The following is an 18,836-nucleotide window of genomic DNA, read 5'->3' on the forward strand; positions in this document are numbered from 1 at the left end:
GGCCCCCTGCCAAGCGGCTCCACCCCGCGGGGCGGGGCGCGGCGCGGCGGGGCTGCGAGCTCCGGCCACTCAGTCCACGTCCAGTGAGCCTCGCGGACCATGGAGCCCGTGTCGCTGCAGGACTTTGTTTGCGCCCTGGACCCCGCCTCCCTCCCGCGAGTGCTGCGTGTCTGCTCGGGAGTCTACTTCCAGAGTGAGTGAAGGGCCGAGGTCACCGGGGCCGCAGCCCCGCTGCGGCCAGGTTTTCCCTGGGGGTGCGGGCAGAGGTGCCGCCCCCGCGTTACAAACCCGGGAGAGTGCGCCCCAGATTCGAATCCCGACGCTGCCACTGCGGTGTGGTCTGGGGCCACAGCCAACCTGGGTAGTAATGAGCTCAGACGCCCAGGTGGGTGGAACCGCTGCGTGCAGTGATTGAGGCCCGGCTGCGCGAGGCTGCCGCACTGGGTCGCTCGGGCCCCGCAGCTGTTGCCTGCTGCTGCTGCTGCTGCTGCTGCTGCTGCTTGATTCTTAAGTGGCAGGACAGCCCTCTCCTCCCTGTGGCCTCCCGCTCCCCCCCCACACTCAGCTACACCAGCCACCTCCTTCCGTCAGTCCTCCATCCCACTTTGTGCTCTGCTTGGCAATAGGCAGTACTCGATCTGATCAGCTTTTCAGTTCTCAGCTCAATGGCTCCTCATCCTAGAAGCCGTTCCGCTCTCTGCTCCTTGCAAGCCTGCGCGGCTGCTCCCCGGGGCATAGCCTGCCTTGTTCCCAGGTAGTTAGTACACAGCAGGGGCTCCCTCACTAGTTGTTACCTGAAAGAGCAAGAGGCCAGGGAGTGACAGGTGGTGGCAGGGCGAGGACCGCTGCTCAGCAGATGGGAAACGCAGGCTGCTGATGGCCAGGGAAGAGCTGAGGGAGACAGGCTGGGGAAGGAGATGGAGGAGAAAGGGAACCAAGGCACTGGGTGGGGCTGGGGAAGCTCCTTCCTTAGAGAGCAAATTCCTGTGTGAGTGCCCTGACCATCCTGTGTCCTCTCTGTTCCCTTGCTCTGCCACAGCAGCTTCCAGAAAAGTGTTCTGGGGCCCCAAGTGGGTCCTAGACCAAGGGTGAGACACATGCAGGACAGGACAGGACAGGCCCCCACACAGTGAGGGGCCTGGATTCAAATCCTGACCCTGCCTCTGGGGGATTCCTGCAGGCACCTGGGCTCTGTTTGTGCTCCTTGCAACGCCCCCCCCCCCCCCCCCCCCCCCGCTCGCTGTGTGTCGTAATATCCGAGTTTCATCATTATGTCTGAGCCGGGGATGGGAAGTGTAAGTGAGCCACGTTAGGGTAAGAGAGGAAGCAGATGTACGGAGGTGGGGATGGGCGTAGAGGAGGACAGACCATGGTACCGACGGTGCAGGCCCCTGGCCTGGACACTTGGAAGGGGTTAGGAGTTGCAGCTTTGGGGGCAAACAGCCTGGACTTAAGTTTCAGTTGGGCCTCTATTACCTATAATCTTGGGCCACCCATGCAGCCTCACCAAGGCTCAGTTTCCTCATTTAGGAAAGGGGAACTCTCTGTCCTTCAAGGATCTTAAGTGCAAAGACAGATACGCAGTACTGACCACAGCACCTCAGCTGCTGTTCTCACGCTCCCCAGACCCCACCCTCAGAACTGAAGACAGACTGTTTTATGAGCCTGTGTATGTTTTCCTGGGGGTAAAGTGAGGGGTTCTCACCACTTCCTCAGGGCTATTGTGAAGGGTTCTGGTGGCTGATACTCTAACCTTATGAGGATCCATGCTACAGTTTTTCCTATAAGCCAGCCTCCAGTCTTTGTCATAGACTGGAGGCGCCAGGCCACGTATACTGCCACCAGCACTACAGGCAACACCGGCAAACTGGAGTAACAGTGAATCAACACAGGTGACTAGGTGTTGTGTTGATTATGATCTCGGACGATGAAATAAATCCGGCAGGCAGGATGATTGGCCAGTAACGAACGGAGGACTGTGGCTCGCTCAGACCAACAGCGGAGAGCGGGAAGCCTCATCCTCCTTTTATTAGGATTTCAAAAGTTACTAAAAATAGAACAGGGTGTGAGCTTTGCAGATCCACTAATCAATCAAGGCTAGCCCCAATTTAAGACTATCTTCAAGGAGGAAGATGGAGTACTCAACAGACCTCTTTGTCCTCAGGATTCCATGACCCAGTGGCCTTGAACAGCTTAAAGCTGCAGGCGGAGACGAGATTAGCTCATCATCTCCTGAGTCACAGGACACCTGGGCGGAGGGACATGGAAATGCCCCTACCCAGAGATCTGTGTTCCTGCAACAACTAGGCTATTCACCCAGCTTTTATTACATAATGCAGGTTCAGTCCAAATCTATAATGACCCAATCACAATAATAATAACTCAGAAACAATCAGCAATAACATCACACAAGAGAAATTGGGGGATAATGAACCTGAGTCGCAAGAGTCCAGTCCATGACCGGGAGGCAGCCGGTCGATGTCTTGTGAGGCAGAGTCTACTGTGACTTCAGGGGCAGCTAGAGCAGCGTCGATGGGAGCGATGAAGCCTGTGTCAGCCATCTCAGCTCCCCTCGACTGTCTCAGCTGTTTAGGAGGCACAGGGATGTGGAAAAGGCCAGAGAGCGTACCAGAGAGGGGTACATCCAGAACTAGAGGAAGGCAAAGGTAGCATTTATGCTGACTGAGGACAGCCGAACCAGTGGCCATTAGGTAGGGAAAGACAGAGAAAGGCACTCCAGGCAGCAGGAACACGTGTATACAGGTGTGGCAGGGCAGGGCTTGTGGGAGAACTGGGCACAGGCCCCCTTGCTGAGTGTGGAAACTGAGTCTGTGTCTCTGCAGGCTCCATCTACGAGATCTCCGGGAATGAGTGCTGCCTCTCTACAGGGGACCTGATGAAGGTCACCCAGATTCACCTCCAGAAGGTTGTCTGTGAGAACCCGAAGACAGGCCAGACCATAGAGCTGGACCCCAGCTTCAAGGGTAAGGTTGGCACCTCTGTCCCCCAAAGTACCGCAGCACCCTCCAGGCACACCTGCGGACACACTCGTGGGCTTGCCGACTCCGGCACACACTCCCATGCCCTGCATAGCACATGCGGCTCTCACATCCACTCAGGACGTCCTTGGGGTGGCCTGACGGTACCCTGAGCCTGGTGTGGCTGCCCCCTCTCCCTGCCCAACTCTCTGATCACATTCGGCTGGGATTTTTTTTGTTCCAGGTCTTCGTTCAAGTGCCTGTCTCTGTGTTCCCACATACCTTCACTTATCAAACATTTACTAACACCCTCTGGAAGGCAGGCCCTGTGCTGGGGGCTGCGAGTTGGGGGTTCAGGATGAACGAAGGGCAGCCGTCTCTGGCGGGAAGCTATCACCATGGCAGTGAGAGGAGGGCAACAGTAGAAGTAGGCACAAGTCAAGAGGGGCTCTGGTGGGAGCGGCCTGTCTCAGGAGTTTATGTAGGCTTCCTGGAGGAGTTGGCACCTGAGCTGGAGGAAGGATCCCTAGTGGGAGTAACTAGAGGGAGTAGCATGTGCACGTTTGGGGCCCCAGAAACCCCATGTAACCCAGTTATTGCAGGAGGCGCGTAGTGTGGATTGTGGGCTTGACGCTAAAGCCAGCAGCCTCGAGGGGAATCCTGCTCTGCAACCTCTAGCTACTGGCTTCGGCCACTTCCTGCCACATCTCTGGGCCTCAGCTTCCTCCTCCTCTGTGATGGAGCTACTCAGGCTTGACGTGAGGCTAAAATGAGTTGCCATACGTGAAGCACATAGAAAGGCCTGGCACAGAGCAGGTGCCCTCTGAGTGCTGGTTCTTAGCGTGAGTCCCTGTGACCACCGAACAGGCTGGGTGAGGCTGTGGGCTGCTGGTGAGGTGGGAGGTGGCGGGAGTCCGACTGAAAGGGCCTTGTGTGGGGCACACATTTTGGTCTTTATTTTGAGACATTAAGGAGCCAATGAGGGTTTTAAATATGAAGAGGATGTGTGTTGTTTTGTATTTGGAGGATTTTGTTTTTATTTTGAAATAATTTCAAATTTACAGAAGACTTGCTAGTACTACTGTACACCCTTTTCCAGATTCGCTAATTGTTAAATATTTCATTGCTTTAGCTTTCTTTCTCTTTATTTTCATGCATACATATGAACATGTGTTGCTATGTATGTATATATGTACATATTTTTCCTGAACCGTTTGAGAGTAAATTGCAGATGTGATGCCCTTTATTTAGTGTGCCTCCTAAAAACAAGAGCATCTGCTCATGAAACTATAGTTTAATGATCAAATTCAGGAAGTTTAACATTGATATAATAACAGTGCCTAACCAGTCTGTATTCAAATTTCATCAGCAGCCCTAATAATGTCTTTTTTGGGGGCGTGGGGTATAGTTTTAAAACATTTTATTGATTGATTTTAGAAAGAGAGGAAGGGAGAGACAGAAACATCAGTTTGTTGTTCCTCTTATTTATGTGTTGCTTGGTTGCTTCTTGTGTGTGCCCTCCCGGAGATTGAACCCACAGCCTTGGCGTATCAGAACAATGCTCCAACCAACTGGGCTACCTGGCCAGGGCTACTAATGTCTTTTGTGGTAGGTTTTCCCCTTGATCCAAAATCCAGTCCCAGATCACACAGTGCAGGCAGCTGTCCTATTTCTTTAGCCTCCTTTGAGCTGGAAGAGCTCCTCAGCCTTTCTTTGTCCTACATCCACATTTTTGAAGAGTCCAGACCAGTGCTTTCACGGAATGTCCCTTTAGTCAGGTTTTGTGTGATGTTTCCTGGACTGGATGTGTGATGAGTGTTTGGGGCAGGAAAACCTCTGAAATGAAGTTATGTCCAGATGTGGGGTTAGTTTAGGCAGGAGAATGGATGGGGTGGGGGAGGGGCAGAGGGAGGAGAGCAGCCCGAACTGGCAGACACTTAAGGGGTAGGGGGTGATCAGAGCTCATTTGGCCAGTGGCTCTTGGGTTTCTAGTTGGGAGACAGGGACAATGGTGCTGCCCCTGGATGGGGTGACAGGTGTTGGATGTGTGGCATTGGAGCAGTGGTGAGGTATCAGGAGGCAAGGTTGGCAAAATTAGAGGCAGGTGGGGTCAGGAGGTAGGAAAACATGGCAGTGGTCAGTGTGTCTGTTGGGGAACACGTCCCTGTTCTGTCCTGTTTCTGCCAGCAGTCCCTCTGTGTCTGTTCGTGTCAGAAGGAACTGTCCCCACCTCTGCCCCTCGCTATCCATTCACACGTGGTCGCTTGCTGCCTCCCCTCTCTCCTCCCTGTGGCCCAGGAGTCCTGATGCTGACCTCTTCTTGGCGCCTGTCCTTGGAGGAATCTTTGGCCAGCCTGGGGCCTGGACCCAACCAAGGCCCGCCCCACCCTGACCCCTCTGCTGTGCCCCACAGGCCACTTCAGTCCCCTCACCGGCCCTCAGAGCTACAGAACCCTGGAGGACCTGGTCTCTGCTATAATCCAGAGCTCCAAGCAGCTGCCCATCTGGTTCATGTCCACCCACAAAATTGACATACAGACCAGGGTGGTGCCTGAGGAGCAGCCCCTCATGCTTGAGGCTGTGGAAATGTACCTTGGGACCAACTCCGCCCGCTGTGTGCTGAGCATCGGGACCCAGGTGGTGGTTCTGCACCTGCCCCTGTCTACGAAGGGGCCCTTCTGGGAACTGGAGACTGGTGCCCCTCGGACCCTGCTGCAGGCCCTGCAGGACCTGACCCTGAAGGACCTCCTCCTCACCTGCCCCACCCTCCCCTGGCACTCCTTGATCCTGAGGCCCCACTATGAGATCCAAGCCATCATGCACAGTGAGTTGTCGGGTCCCGTGGGTGGGGATTGGTGGGCAAGAGAAAGAGGGGAGCTGCTCTGATGGAAGACCCCCACCTAGTCTAGGGATTCCAGATGGCTTACACAGTATATACAGAGAAACAGAATAAAGATGCTTAAAGAGTGGAAAATTAGGTGTAAATGGAGATAGGAAAATAGCAGAACTCTAGAGTGAGGTCCCCAGTATTTTATAAAATTGGGCAAAGTTGGGTTGTGAGCTTACTAGCAGCTAGGACACAGTGTTACCAAGTGAAACGCTGACCATTTGCTCAGGAGAAACAATGTATTTTCCTCTGGGGAGAGCAGGATTATTCCTGAAGATCCTTCTGTTGGAGTGGCAGAGGGCCGGAGGGAATCCCCAGCTGGTTCACAGGTTATTTCCTGGGCCCAGCTGGGAGCAGCACGCAGAGCGGGGCTGGGCACACAGAGGCAGAGGACCTGTGCGGTCGGAGGCCAAGCCTCAGCAGAGGCAGAACAATGGCCACCTGGGACCTGTTGTCTGGAGGCTGGAGTTCGAAGTTCCGCTCCCTGGCAGTTGACAGGCTAACAGATGACAGAAAGTGGAGATTCTTTGCCCTGTTTAAAAAAAAATTTTTTTTTAATTACTTTTATATAAAAATTCAAACCTAAACGAAAGCAAAGAGGAGTATAACAAACCCTCATGACCCCATTACCCAACATCATAATTATTAACTGACTGTCCTGTTTCATTTCTCCTCAACTCCACTCTCCCCACCCCACCCCACTTGAGTGTTTCAAAGCAAACCCCAGGTATCATAGCATTTCTCTGTAAACACTCCAATATCTGTTTCTTTTCTTTTTTTTTAAACTGTCTCTTTTAAATGTGACTTTTTTAAAAGACACTGACGTATTTAAGAACATCATGCCTGGCAGTAAGCCACCCTTAACAATTTCACTGCTGCCCCAAATAATCTTGAATCTGTTGAAAACCTTCCTCTAATTCTGTTTTGATCACTTTCCTAATGGGCATCATTAATCACATGCCTCAGCAAACAAGGACTGACGTTCAGCAGCAGCATTTACCAATTAACATCTGACTATTCTTCACGTCAGAGCCTCCGGGCCGTGGACCACACGCCTCTCTCCACTGGCCTGTTTTCGGTTTTTCTCCAGCTCCACTTGGTCTGATGGATGATCCTAACCAGCACTTCCAGAAGCTTGAGCTGCTCTTTGGCTTTGGGGACCATTAGCTCTTTGGGGTTTACATAGACCTTCACATCTTTGTACTTCCGTTGGATGACTCCTGTTTTCTGATTGGATCGATGCTTTAGAATGGAGACTGGCCCACTGTTCTTGCTATTTTATTTTTATTATTACAGTGCTTGGGTAAACGTCTTTTACTTTTTAAAATTTTGGTAAACTGCCTAAGTTTGGTTTCATACTTTTTTCCACCTCTGTAGTCATCCTCAATAATAATCCTATTCTCACTGAACCTGACATGGTCCACAACAGATATCTCAGGAAGGAGGCTTTTTTCATCCTCACTCAGTTTAGTTTCAAATAAAATAGCTCTCAATTTTTCTGCACACTGTCTGGCCATTCAGGCACAAGGTCACAACCTTGATGTGGCTTCTTTATATCCTTAGTTGTAGAACTTCTGCTCAGCTAATTTTAGGCGGTTCTGAATGATGGTTGTTCTGTAGTTTAGTTGTAAATTTGATGTAACTGTGGGAGGATTTGAGTACCACTTTAACCTACCTCACCGTCTTGACTGGAAGCTTGTGACTTTTAAAACAGACACAATACCATCATTGTGCCAAAATGAATGAATAACTCCTACTACAGCACAGGCCGGTAATACCTGCCCTCCTGCCCCCCGCCCCCACGGTGTTTGAATTTCCTCCAGTGTCTCATAATTTTTTTTGTTTTATTCACTTTAGGGCCCACATAAGGTCCAGAACATTGCCGTTGATAGTTATGTCTCTCAAGTCGCTTTTAATCTACAGGTTTTCCTTTTTTTATTTATTTACTTTTAGAGAGAGGGGAAGGGAGGGAGAAAGAGATGGAGAGAAACAGCAATGTACAAGAGAAACATTGCCTGGTTACCTCTTGCATGTGCCCAACTGGGGACCTGGCCTACAACCTAGACATGTGCCCTGACCAGGGGAATCAAACCTGTGACCTATTGGTTCACAGGATGGCACTCAGTCCACTGAGCCACACCAGCTAGGATGCAATGGTGATGTGTTAATCCTGCCATTCCTTCTTCATGGGAAACTCCATAAAGAGGAAACTCCTGTCATCTACTCTTTGGTTACAGTTTGTACAGGACGTACAGGACATTGTGTTTGGTACATTGGACGTTGGACGTTGTGTAGATGTCCCAGGGCACCGTTCTTCACCTCTGTTCAGGCTTGGCCTCCAACTGGCCAGACCTGGCCATGTTCTAGCTCTGTTTCAGCAACCCTGCCACCAGCCTGCGCTGAAGACTAAGAAAGAACCATTATTTTGTTTTGTTTTGTTCTTTACTAGTTTTTAAAATAATTAGTTTGCTCCTTAGTATCCTTCAATGGGTGATTGTTTAGCTTTAAAAAAAAATCATTATGAACTCACAGATGAAATGTTTTCAATATTCCAATCCACTGAAGTTGTTATTCTTATTGAAACTCAAAGTATCTCAGCTTTGGTCAATGGGAGCCTTTTCAAATTGGCTCCTAAATGCTTTTGACATACCTTTGTGGTCTTGAATAGATTCTCTTGCTTTCTGGTAAAAGATGTTTTAGGCTCATCTTGAACATTTCCCCCCAGGAACTGAAGTTAGCGCTTTCCCAGGAAGCCCTGGGTGGTAAGACCATAATCTGGGGAGCCAGGGGTTTCAGGCTCTGCTGGATAATGAGGAAGCTCAAGTAATCCATAAAGTATTTTGAAGAAAAAACCAAAACATCTCCTAGCTTCAACCAATGATCGGTTCAGCTGACACAAAGCAGAAATCCCAACAGTGTGATCTCAGGGAAGTCATCACCACCAGCCCTGAGCCTCAGCATTCTCACCTGCAAAGTGGGGAGGCTCTGCCCCGCTCCATCCCCCACGGAGCATGGACCAGACAGCCCGTTTTCCTCTCACTCACAGTCACCCTTGGAGTTTATAACCAGGCACTAATCCAGAGAGGAAACAAGTTGCCCAAGGCCATTTAGTCATTGTTTTTCTTCATTTGGTTTTCTTTCTTTATTTAAATCCAGAAAGGACTTAGAAAGGCAGCTTATAAAATTACATTCAACATTCAATTAAAATTTAAAAAGTGGTTGAACTGATTGGCTATTCTACATTAAGAAATTATCAGATAATCATTATTATTTCAATGTGGTTAATGACATTGTGGTTATGTTTTCACATTTTTAATCAGCCCTTGTTTTAGATGTACACACTGAAATAGTCACAGATGGTGTGATATGATTGGTCTGATTCCAAATAATTCAGTGGAAGGGGAATAGGTAGATGAAAGTAGAGATTAAAGGTGAGCCTTAAAAACAAAAAATAAAATTAAATTAAAATTAAAAAAAGGTGAGCCTTGAGTTCAGTGTTTAATCTGGGTACATAGGGGTCACTATACTAGTCTCCCTACTTTTATAAATATTTAAAACTTTCTAAAATAACTTTAAAAAGAAAGAGGTTGAAGGCAAGAGTGGCCAAGGACGATGCCGGTAGGAAAAAGAGAACAGGAAAGAGGTCGGCTGGCCCAGATCTCTTTGCTGGGGGGTGGAAAGTGCACTACTGAGGTGGCATGTGGCCATGCCACTGAGTTGACTTTTGTCCTCCACAGTGCGCAGGACCATCGTCAGCATCCCTTCTACCCTGGAGGTCGACGTGGAAGATGTCACTGCGTCCTCTGAACACATCCACTTCATCCAACCACTGCTGCTGAGTGAGGTCCTGGCGAAGGGAGGCCCCTTTCCCTTGACCACACAGATCCTGGAAGTTCCGGAGGGGCCTCCCATCTTCCTTAGCCCATGGATGGGCTCCTTACGGAAGGGCCAGGGGCTCTGCATCCATGGCCTGGCTTCGCCACCCTGGCGGGTCATGGCCTCAACCAAGGGCCGGAAGGTGCCCAGATACTTCATGGTCTCTGGAGCCTACCAGGGGAAATTGCGGCGAAGGCCAAGAGAATTCTCCACAGCCTATGACCTCCTGGGTGCTCTGCAGCCAGGCCGGCCTCTCCGGGTGGTGGCCATGAAGGACTGTGAGGGTGATGAGGGGGAGATCCCTGGGTTCACTTCCCTGGCTATGGGAGACAGGCTGGAGGTGTTGGGATCTGGTCAGGCCCATGGGTCTGACAGCAGGGACATAGACATCTTGATGTGTCATCGGCTCTGTGACCAGGCTGACGAGGAGCAGGAAGAGTGTGAAGAGGAGGCAGAAGACCAAGAACAGATTGTGCTGCCCCTCTACTTCTCTGGCAGCTTCGTGGAGGAGATGAGTGATAACCGGCGGTACAGCCTGGCAGATCTGACTACCCAGTTCCCATTGCCCTGCGAGGTCAAAGTGGTGACCAAGGACACCAGGCACCCTACTGATCCTCTGTCCTGCTTCCCGGGCCTGCGGCTGGAGGAGATGATCATGGAACCCTTCTTGGTGGTCAGCCTGGACTCTGAACCTGGGATGTACTTTGAGATCCCTCCCCGGTGGCTGGACCTGACTGTCGTGGAGGCCGAGGAGCAGCCAGGCCAGCCAGCTGGTTCTGTCTCCATAGCCACAGTGGAGGAGCTGACAGATGCCTTCTATTACCACCTTCGGAAGTTACCCGCCTCCAAGAGCCAAACGCCCCCACCCAGGCCCCCGAAGCGTCAGGGCCTCAGCGAGCAGAAGAAACAGAGCAGCCGGGAGGGACACATCAAGGTACCAATATAAGCAAAGCTGGTGGGGATGAGTTCACCTGGTAGGGTCCCTGCAAGTCCGGCCGTTCTTCTCTGTCTAGCTTCACGTTTCTCTCACAATGGTATAGAACTTGCAGTTTATAAACTTGCACGCTTTGCAGCTATTCTTCTTATTCCATCCTGACAGTCCTGACATTGGTGTGATTATCCATGGTTTACAGTTGAGTCACCCAAAGTCAGTTAATAAACGGGAGGCCTGAGCTGGAAAATAAGCATTCTGAACAAGTTCACTGTGCTTTGCCTCTTTGCTCCACTTGATGTCACTCCCTAGTTCAAGTTTCATTTTTTTTTTTACCTGAACCATCTTGCAGCCTCTTCAACCCCTGCTCACAGCTGTCACAATGGCCTTCCAAATCCTTCCCTGGTCACCAATGGGTTTTGTCCCTATTTTCTGAAACCCCCAGTGCCTCCCCATTGCCAGGGGTAGTGCAGACCCCTTAACACAGCATCCAGGGTTTTTTATCAGCTGACTTCGGTCTCACCTTTCCCCACCGACTCTGAAGTTTCCACACGAGCCTCAGAGAAGCTCCTGAAGCCCCCTCACTACGCCAGGGCTCCTGCCTCAGCACGTTACACTGTCAGCCCTTTGGCCAGGCAGGTTCTCCCTTTCAGGTCACGGGCAAGGCTCAGCGTGGGCTTCCTCCTAGGCAGAGTCCTCCCTTCCGTGTGGTCACACGGTGGGTTGGACGCAGCTGGGGGCTGGGGCGAGGCACGTAGTTTTTAGTTAGATGTACCCGGGTCTCTCTGGCTAGACAGAGTTCTGTGGGGCAGCGACCTCACCTTCTCCAAAGTGGGCAGAGAAAGTGCCAATGAGTGCTGAACTGAACCAAACGGAATCACAATAAGGGGGAAAGAACCAGCCAGAGAGACATCAAGACTCAACTGTAGTCACAGTTTACTCCCTTTGTGGCTTGGACCCTGAGCAGCCATTTTCTCAGCAGTTAATCTGAGGTAACAGCCCTCAGTGCGGGGTCCCTAGTTGCTGCCTGCTGGGTACTTACTGTGGCAGGTGCCTTGTGTGCATGCCCCACCTGGCTCCCACGGTGTCCCTGAGGTGGGCACTGGTATCGTCTCTCTGCACCGTGGAGATGAGCGCAGGCAGGTAAAGCGGTTTCCCTGAGGTCACACGTCTAGCAAGTGGTGAGCGCGGCTAGAAATTGGGTGTGACCACGTGGCTTGAGCAGCCGACTGCCACGCTCTGCTCCGAGTTTGTCCTTGCAGGTGGGTAGTGGGACAACAGTGGAAGTTAAAAGATGAATTCTGTGCCTCAGGCCCAGGAGGGGTCATATCTGCAGAGGAAGGGCAGCAGTTTTCTGAGAGGACAAAGAATAGGTGGACACATCTATCAGTGCTGGAAAGGACAGTACGCAGGCCTCAGTCCCAGCCTTGGCTCCTGATGGAAGCTTCTCTGGGCCCCGTTCCTGCTTGTTGTCCTTGACCCAGCAGCCTGCCCCTCCGGGTATCAGTGCTACTGCTGATCAGGGAGCTGTACTGTTTGCCCTCCAAAGCATGGAGTGGTGGGAAGAGCACTGGCTTCAGTTTTTTCTTTTAGAGATGAAGGGGGGAGAGAGGAAGAGAGAGATACTGATTTGGTGTCCCACTTACTTATGCATCATTGGTTGATTCTTATATGTGCCCCGACCAGGGATCAACTGCAACCTTGGCATATTGGGATGACTCTCTAACCAACTGAGCTACCCAGCCAGGGCAAAGAGCACTGGCTTTAGAGGTGACAGACACTGTCTGGGCCCCAGCTTTGCCCCAGCTAGGGAGCCCCTGTGTAAGGTTTGACATGGCATACTCTCTCTGAGCCCATTTCCTCATGTGTCAGCTGGGGACCGGACCAATGACTCAGGGTCACCTGAGGATTAAATGAGCAGATATGCATATAGCATCTGGCATAAGGTAGGAGTTTAAAGAAAGCCCTCTTCCTTCTGTTACTCCTCCTGGCCCTAGCACTCTGTTCTGAGGCGTCATGACTGCTTTTTCCCTCTTCAGCAACAGAGGTGAAGGACATGGAGAAACTTGGGGACACTGTCTCAAGCCCCCAACCACATTCTCTGTCACCCTGGCCCCTTTTTCTCCTGCCAAAGAACATGTCATATGCTTGTAGCAAAAAACCCTGGGGTCCTAAGGAGCCTTACCTTGAAAATAAGTGAAGGGAGCAGAGGAAGTGACATTTGAGCCAAGTTACATTTCATGGATTCTGCTGCTGTTTCTTGGGACCTGGCTTTACTTCTGGTTTCTTTCCCACTTAGTCTCAGTTCTCAGAACTGCAGCAAACCCCTCTGTTGCCCAAACTCAAGATGCAGACCCTGCCAAAGGTCACAGAGAATGTATCAGATACCTACAGCAAGATTCCTGCCCATGAACGCCTCAGTCCCAAGTGTTGCACCAACAGCAGCAACACACTAAATTCAGGTGAGTCCTGTCAGCCCGTTCACCCTCGTCCTTGCTCCCCTATGCTGCTGGCCAAGCATTCAGCAGGGCCCTGCCCCTGGGCAGACCCTTCTGCGGTCCCAGCTGGATGGTCAGACCTACATGGGGTGGGCTTAGGCTGAAGGGGCCCTACTGTCCCTCTCCCAGGGACCCCAGAGCCCAGGCAAGGAAAATGAGCTCCTCCACACGCTCCCCTCTTGCCCCCAAGGAATACGGGGGAAATGTCTGCAAACTGTTGAGTCAGAACAAATTACAGTTTCCTGGCTAGCAAGGACCTTAGAACACTCAGACCAACCCCTTCCTGTCCAGACATGGAAGTGGCCCCTGTAAGTGGAAAAGTGGGGGGAAGAACCTGCTTAAGACCAATGATTCTCAGTGACTTGGACTCCTTTGCAGATGACGAACATGACTATGAAGAAGTAGTTGAGCGCTTTCGGAACACCCTCTAGGCGCTGGAGGAACCGTGTCTCCTAACTGCTGCTTCTCAGGGAATCCAGGACACCAGCCCACTGTGACAAGCCTTTAGGCCTTGGACAGCCCTACAGAACTCAGACTGAGGACAGAAAAAGGCTTTGCGGGACTGACCTGAAATGGGATGGCACTGCACCAGCTCCCCTCAGGGTGTAGGTCCCTGCCACTGAGGGCTGGCTCGTCTGGGCCGAGCCACACACTGACATCCTCAGACTCAGTGTTGGTATCCAGAAGAGCCAAGTAGTTTCTACCCAGTCCTGTGTCCTCAACACCAGTTATCCCACTGCTCGGTAAGAAGGAATCAGTCACCAGCCTTGGTGATGGCAGCACAGCGCATTGACTCCTGCCTCTTGGAAAAGGGGGACTCAATCCTGATCACCTGGAACCGAGACGCTTCTTTTGTTTGCCACCCCCTTCCCCCTTCCCCCTCCGTCCCCCCTGCCCCCGCGCCAAGGCTTTAAGCTCCTGAGACCAGGACTGCCTTCCTCATCTCTGTGGCGCCCGGCACGGCAGTTGTGGGCCCCTACCCAAGATTACTTCACTCAGAAACCATAACATAAAAATGATACCCAAGCTTCTGAGAAAATGAAAAATCACTTATCCTGTGTGCCACACCCTTTACACACCTATTTAAATCTTCAGCTTTCTGAGGCACACAACCGCCTGATGTTAAAAACCAGGAAACAAGCTTGAGTGACCTAGAGTTTCAGGAGGCAGACTAGTCACGAACCTGGGTTAGGATCCCAGCCCACCACTTGTCAGTTCTAGGAGCAAGTTATTTAACCTAAGATTTAGTTTCTTCCAATGTAAAATGAAACCAAGTTATCTCTCTCACAAGATTTTTTAAGAATCAAATAACATAACCTTTGTAAAGCATTTAACACAATGCGTGGTATGTAGTAAACACCTGATAAACATGTATCATTGTTACTGACCAAGAATCAAACCTATATTCTTCCCAAACGCCCACAATGTCTCCGAGTCATGGTACCATCTCTGTTTAACTCAGCCTCCAAGGCCATTTTAGGCCTGTGCAGTCGGTGAGGTGAGGCCACGGGACTCATTTCCTGAAGTGGCGGGACTATGTTTCCTGGAACTGACCACCATGGTCAGCAGAGGGCAGAAGGAAGACAAAACGTTGACCTGAATCTCCAGCTGAGTTGAGAGCCAAGAGGCTCACATTTCCAACTCCTGAATTCTAGGCATGGCAGCTGAGTTGGTCATCTTTTTGCCGCTATCATCCCTCTGGGCTGTCGGGACCCACTGTACTTCCCAGGCCTCCTGGTCTCCATGTTCCTGTATGGAGTATGCCTGGTAGAGTATCTCGCACCCCAACCTCCTCTTCCCCGCAGTTCTCTTCCAGGAAGACAATCTACACTGGGACAACCAGGAAAGAACAAAGTGAAAGAGGAAGTTCCTCCCTAGGGGTCAAGCCCACATGCAAAGTGCCAAGTTCTCACTTCGCATTTAATTTTGGCAACCAATTGAGGAAGATCACAAAACTTGGGCAAAGAGGGCTGCTAGTTCTTACAAAAGGGAACTTCTGAGTGGCCGAATGAAAAAGACATTTCACAAGGAAAACATGTCTGAAAATCACAAGTGTGCACATCTGCTCCCAGCAATGAGGGTTGGCAGAGAATGGACCAAAGGCAGATACCACCCTCAGGGTGCTTTTGTCTTTACCTCTGGAATAGGCCACTGGATGGTGGGGAGGTGTTCTGCTGGGGATGAGGATTCTCTGAGCAGTGGTCTCCAAAGTGAGCACACACACCTGGGAGGACACAAGATGGTCCACTGGACTACATGAGTTAGTAGTATGTACATGCTTTCATATTTTTAATATCCTTTTTCACTTATATTTTTGAATGTTTTATAACATGTACTAATACAGTAAATAAATGATATAAACTGGGAATATATGCTCAAAAATATTGAGTCTTGAATTTCTCACCTGAATTTTAAGAAACAAATCAATTAATTCATATCAGACACCTCTTATTGGTTTTTCTTTAGTTAAATCCAACACAGTATTACTATTTCTCAAGGAGCCCAATTTCCCATGTATACCTAGAGAAAGACTGGAGAGCAGGCTGGACTCATCGACTGGCTGTGACACTGGGGGCGGTTTCTAAGAAGTTGGGACCTACAGGAACTTGGTTCACGCCGTCTTAACGATGTGCTAGCCGAACACTATATATATCTCCCAGGTGACCACAAACACCTGAAGTTTGAATGCCTCCTGCTCGAGCTGGGTAGCTTTATAAAGGCTGAGGTTGCAGTCTGCTGAGGAATGGGCTGCCTCACGGGCCTCTGTAGTGCTCAGAAACCACCCAATTTCTGTGTGACCGTGTAAATGCCAAGATGGCAGGGAATTCAGTGCCACTGAGCAGCTACTCTGTGTCCTGGGAATGCTGAATCAGCAAGCCCTGCAACGCCAATCTCCTATTTTGCTTTAAATTCCTAGTGCCCGACCAATGGGCTGGCCCAGCGGGCATTCAATAAACGCTTGTATTAACAAGTTTTTAATTACTGAATCCTCAAATTCAAAAATCAAAGGCATCAAGACTTCCACCCAGAACTGTTATTGCCTTGCCCATTCAAGGGCACTAGCCTGATAACTAGAAAGAGAAGTCCACCACTCATCAAAGAATCCTACCATGCATTCCAAATCCATATGTATATGATTTTTTAAACTATTTTTAGCTCACTGTCCTTTATAGGAAATAATCACAAAACAAACATACTGGGTGACTTTTAACATCTGCACTACTCGCAAGATGAGAACTACTTTGCATGTATAGAAAGTAACGACCAGCTTGTTGTTCACAGTTAGAAACCAGGGCGGTAGAGCCTTCCCCATACAGCTGCTAAGATCTCATCTAGAAACACAGCTAAAACAATTATAGAATTTTTATTTGCATATTACACCTCATTAACTTACCTCAGAATTAGTTCTTCCATGGAAGAAGTAGCTTACTTTCCGAAGTTGTCAAAAACACCTTTGAACCAGTTTCTTCTCCCACAAGGAGCTGATTACGTTGGCCAAAAAATAGCTGAGGTTTTTAGTTTCATTTTTAGGTGACATGGCAGGTATGTGATTCAGTCACATGATTATATACTGCTAGAGTCAAGATTAAGGTTCGCTTTGTAACTAACCCTCATTAATGGTAATGCTACTTTATTTAATTCAATTTTCATAACAAACCTATAAGGAAATGACATCGGTTTCTTTTAATTTTGAGAAACATTGATTTGACCAGGGATCGAACCACAACCCTGGCTTATTGGGACAATGCTCTCACTGAGCTACCTGGCCAGGGCACCACTGTTGTCTTTTCATAAATGGAGGTTCTCAGAGCTGACGACCCTGCTCAAGATCCAAATTAAAAAGCAGGAGAGCCAAGATGTCAAACCCAAGTCAGGCTGTGCTATACTGGCTCAGATAAGGGAGTAACTATACTAACTTAAAAAGAAAAATAAGGATTTCCGGCCAAGATGGAGGCGTAGACAGACATGCTGCATCTCCCTCCACAACTAAGAAGGAATACAACTACCTCAAAACTAGAAACAACCAGAAGTTCCAGAAAATCAAACTGCATGGAAGTCCAGCAAACAAAGATATAAAGAAGAAATACTCATCCAGACAGGTAGGAGGGGCGGAGCAGGGGCGGAGAGGACACGGTGTGTTGGTGGCGGCAGGAGCAGCAGCAGCAGGCTGGTGGAAAGCTCATTCACACATTTTAAAGTCAGGAGGGACACCTGGGGAGCATTCCCAGCTCCTCACTGGACCTCGAAGCTCCTGGTCCCAGCACCAGGAAAAATCAAGCCTCATTGCTTCTGACTGTGCAGACCAGTAGGGGTTGAGGTGGAGGCAGAAACTGCCGGTCTCAGCAGAGTCCACTTGTTTAAAGGACCCCCACGGTCTGAGAACGTCCGCAGACCCACCCACTCCGGGAACAATGGCCAGGGCAGCAGCTAGAGGAACGCCAGTCTGGTGTGGAAGTGGGAGAGGTGCCTGGAAAAGGGGTGAGTGCTGGGCAGGCGGCATTGTTCCCTCTTGGACCCCTTCCCCATGTGCAGTGCCACAACGTGGTGAAATGGGTCGCCCTGTACTGACGAATCCCTAATGCTCCGCCCCTTACAACGTAACAGGAGCGACAACTATACCTGGGACGTGGAGGTAAACAAACACAGGAGCTTGTCAGAATGAGGAGACAGAGAAGTATGGCCAAAAAGGGAAATGGATCAAGGTTTCAGTGAGAGAACTAAGCGACAAGGAGATAGCCAACCTAACAGATGAGGAGATAGCCAACCTAACAGATGCAGAATTCAAAACACTGGTGATAAAGATGCTCACAGGCTTGACAGATATGCTTGAGTATGGCAGACACATAAAGAAACAAGCGAAGGCTATGCCAAATGAAACGAAGGAAAATCCACACAAAACCAATGGTGAAGGGAAGGAAACTGGGGTTTAAATCAATGATTTGGAACATAAGGAAGAAAAAAACAGTCAACCAGTGCAGAATGAGGAAGCAAGAATTGAAAAAATATGAGGAAAACGTCCCAAATTTTGCAAAGGAGATGGACATACAGGTCCGGAAAGCACGGAGGGTCCTGGGTGAGCTGGACCCAGAGGGGACCACACCAGAACACATCATGACTGAGATGCCAAAGGTGAAAGATAAAGACAGTGTCCTGGGGGCAGCAAGAGAGAGGCAGAGAGTTGCCTATAGTGGGGTGCCTGTAGGACTATCAGCTTATTTCTCAGAGGACACTTTGCAGGCAGAGACTAACAAGCAGTATTCAATGTGATGAAAGGCAACCTGCAACCAGGATCACTTTATCCAGCAAAGCTATCATTTAGAATGGAAGGGCAGATGAAGTGCTTCCCAGACAAGGTAAAGCTAAAGGAGTTCATCATCACCAAGCCATTATTATATGAAATGTCAAAGAAACTTAAGAAAAAGATCAGAACTATGAACACTAAAATGACAACAAACTCACAACTATGAACAACTGAATCTAAAAAGTAAAAACAAAATCCAACTAAGCAAACCAGAATAGGAACAGAATCATAGGTGTGGGGATCATTTGGAGGGTTATCAGCTGGGAGGGGGGAGGGGGAGAAATGGGAAAATGGTACAGGAACTAAAGCATAATCAGTTGGTACGAAAGAGACAGGGGTATGGTAAGAATAATATAGGAAAAGG

At 49.7% G+C, this 18,836-nt stretch overlaps 1 protein-coding gene across 1 annotated transcript; it reads left to right on the forward strand.

Annotated features, from left to right (window-relative positions):
* Window positions 1-83: 83 nt before the first annotated feature.
* Window positions 84-15,542, forward strand: THEMIS2 (thymocyte selection associated family member 2). Its single transcript, XM_090268900.1, has 6 exons — window positions 84-193; window positions 2,844-2,984; window positions 5,392-5,802; window positions 9,603-10,675; window positions 12,972-13,134; window positions 13,549-15,542. Exons 1-6 carry the CDS (start codon window positions 100-102, stop codon window positions 13,599-13,601), a joined length of 1,935 nt encoding a protein of 644 aa, XP_090125026.1. The 5' UTR covers window positions 84-99; the 3' UTR covers window positions 13,602-15,542.
* The last annotated feature ends 3,294 nt before the right edge of the window (window positions 15,543-18,836 follow it).

The sequence above is a fragment of the Furipterus horrens genome, unplaced genomic scaffold (genome assembly GCF_987537825.1).
Source record: "Furipterus horrens unplaced genomic scaffold, mFurHor1.1.pri manual_scaffold_3, whole genome shotgun sequence".
Classification (NCBI taxonomy): domain Eukaryota; kingdom Metazoa; phylum Chordata; class Mammalia; order Chiroptera; family Furipteridae; genus Furipterus; species Furipterus horrens.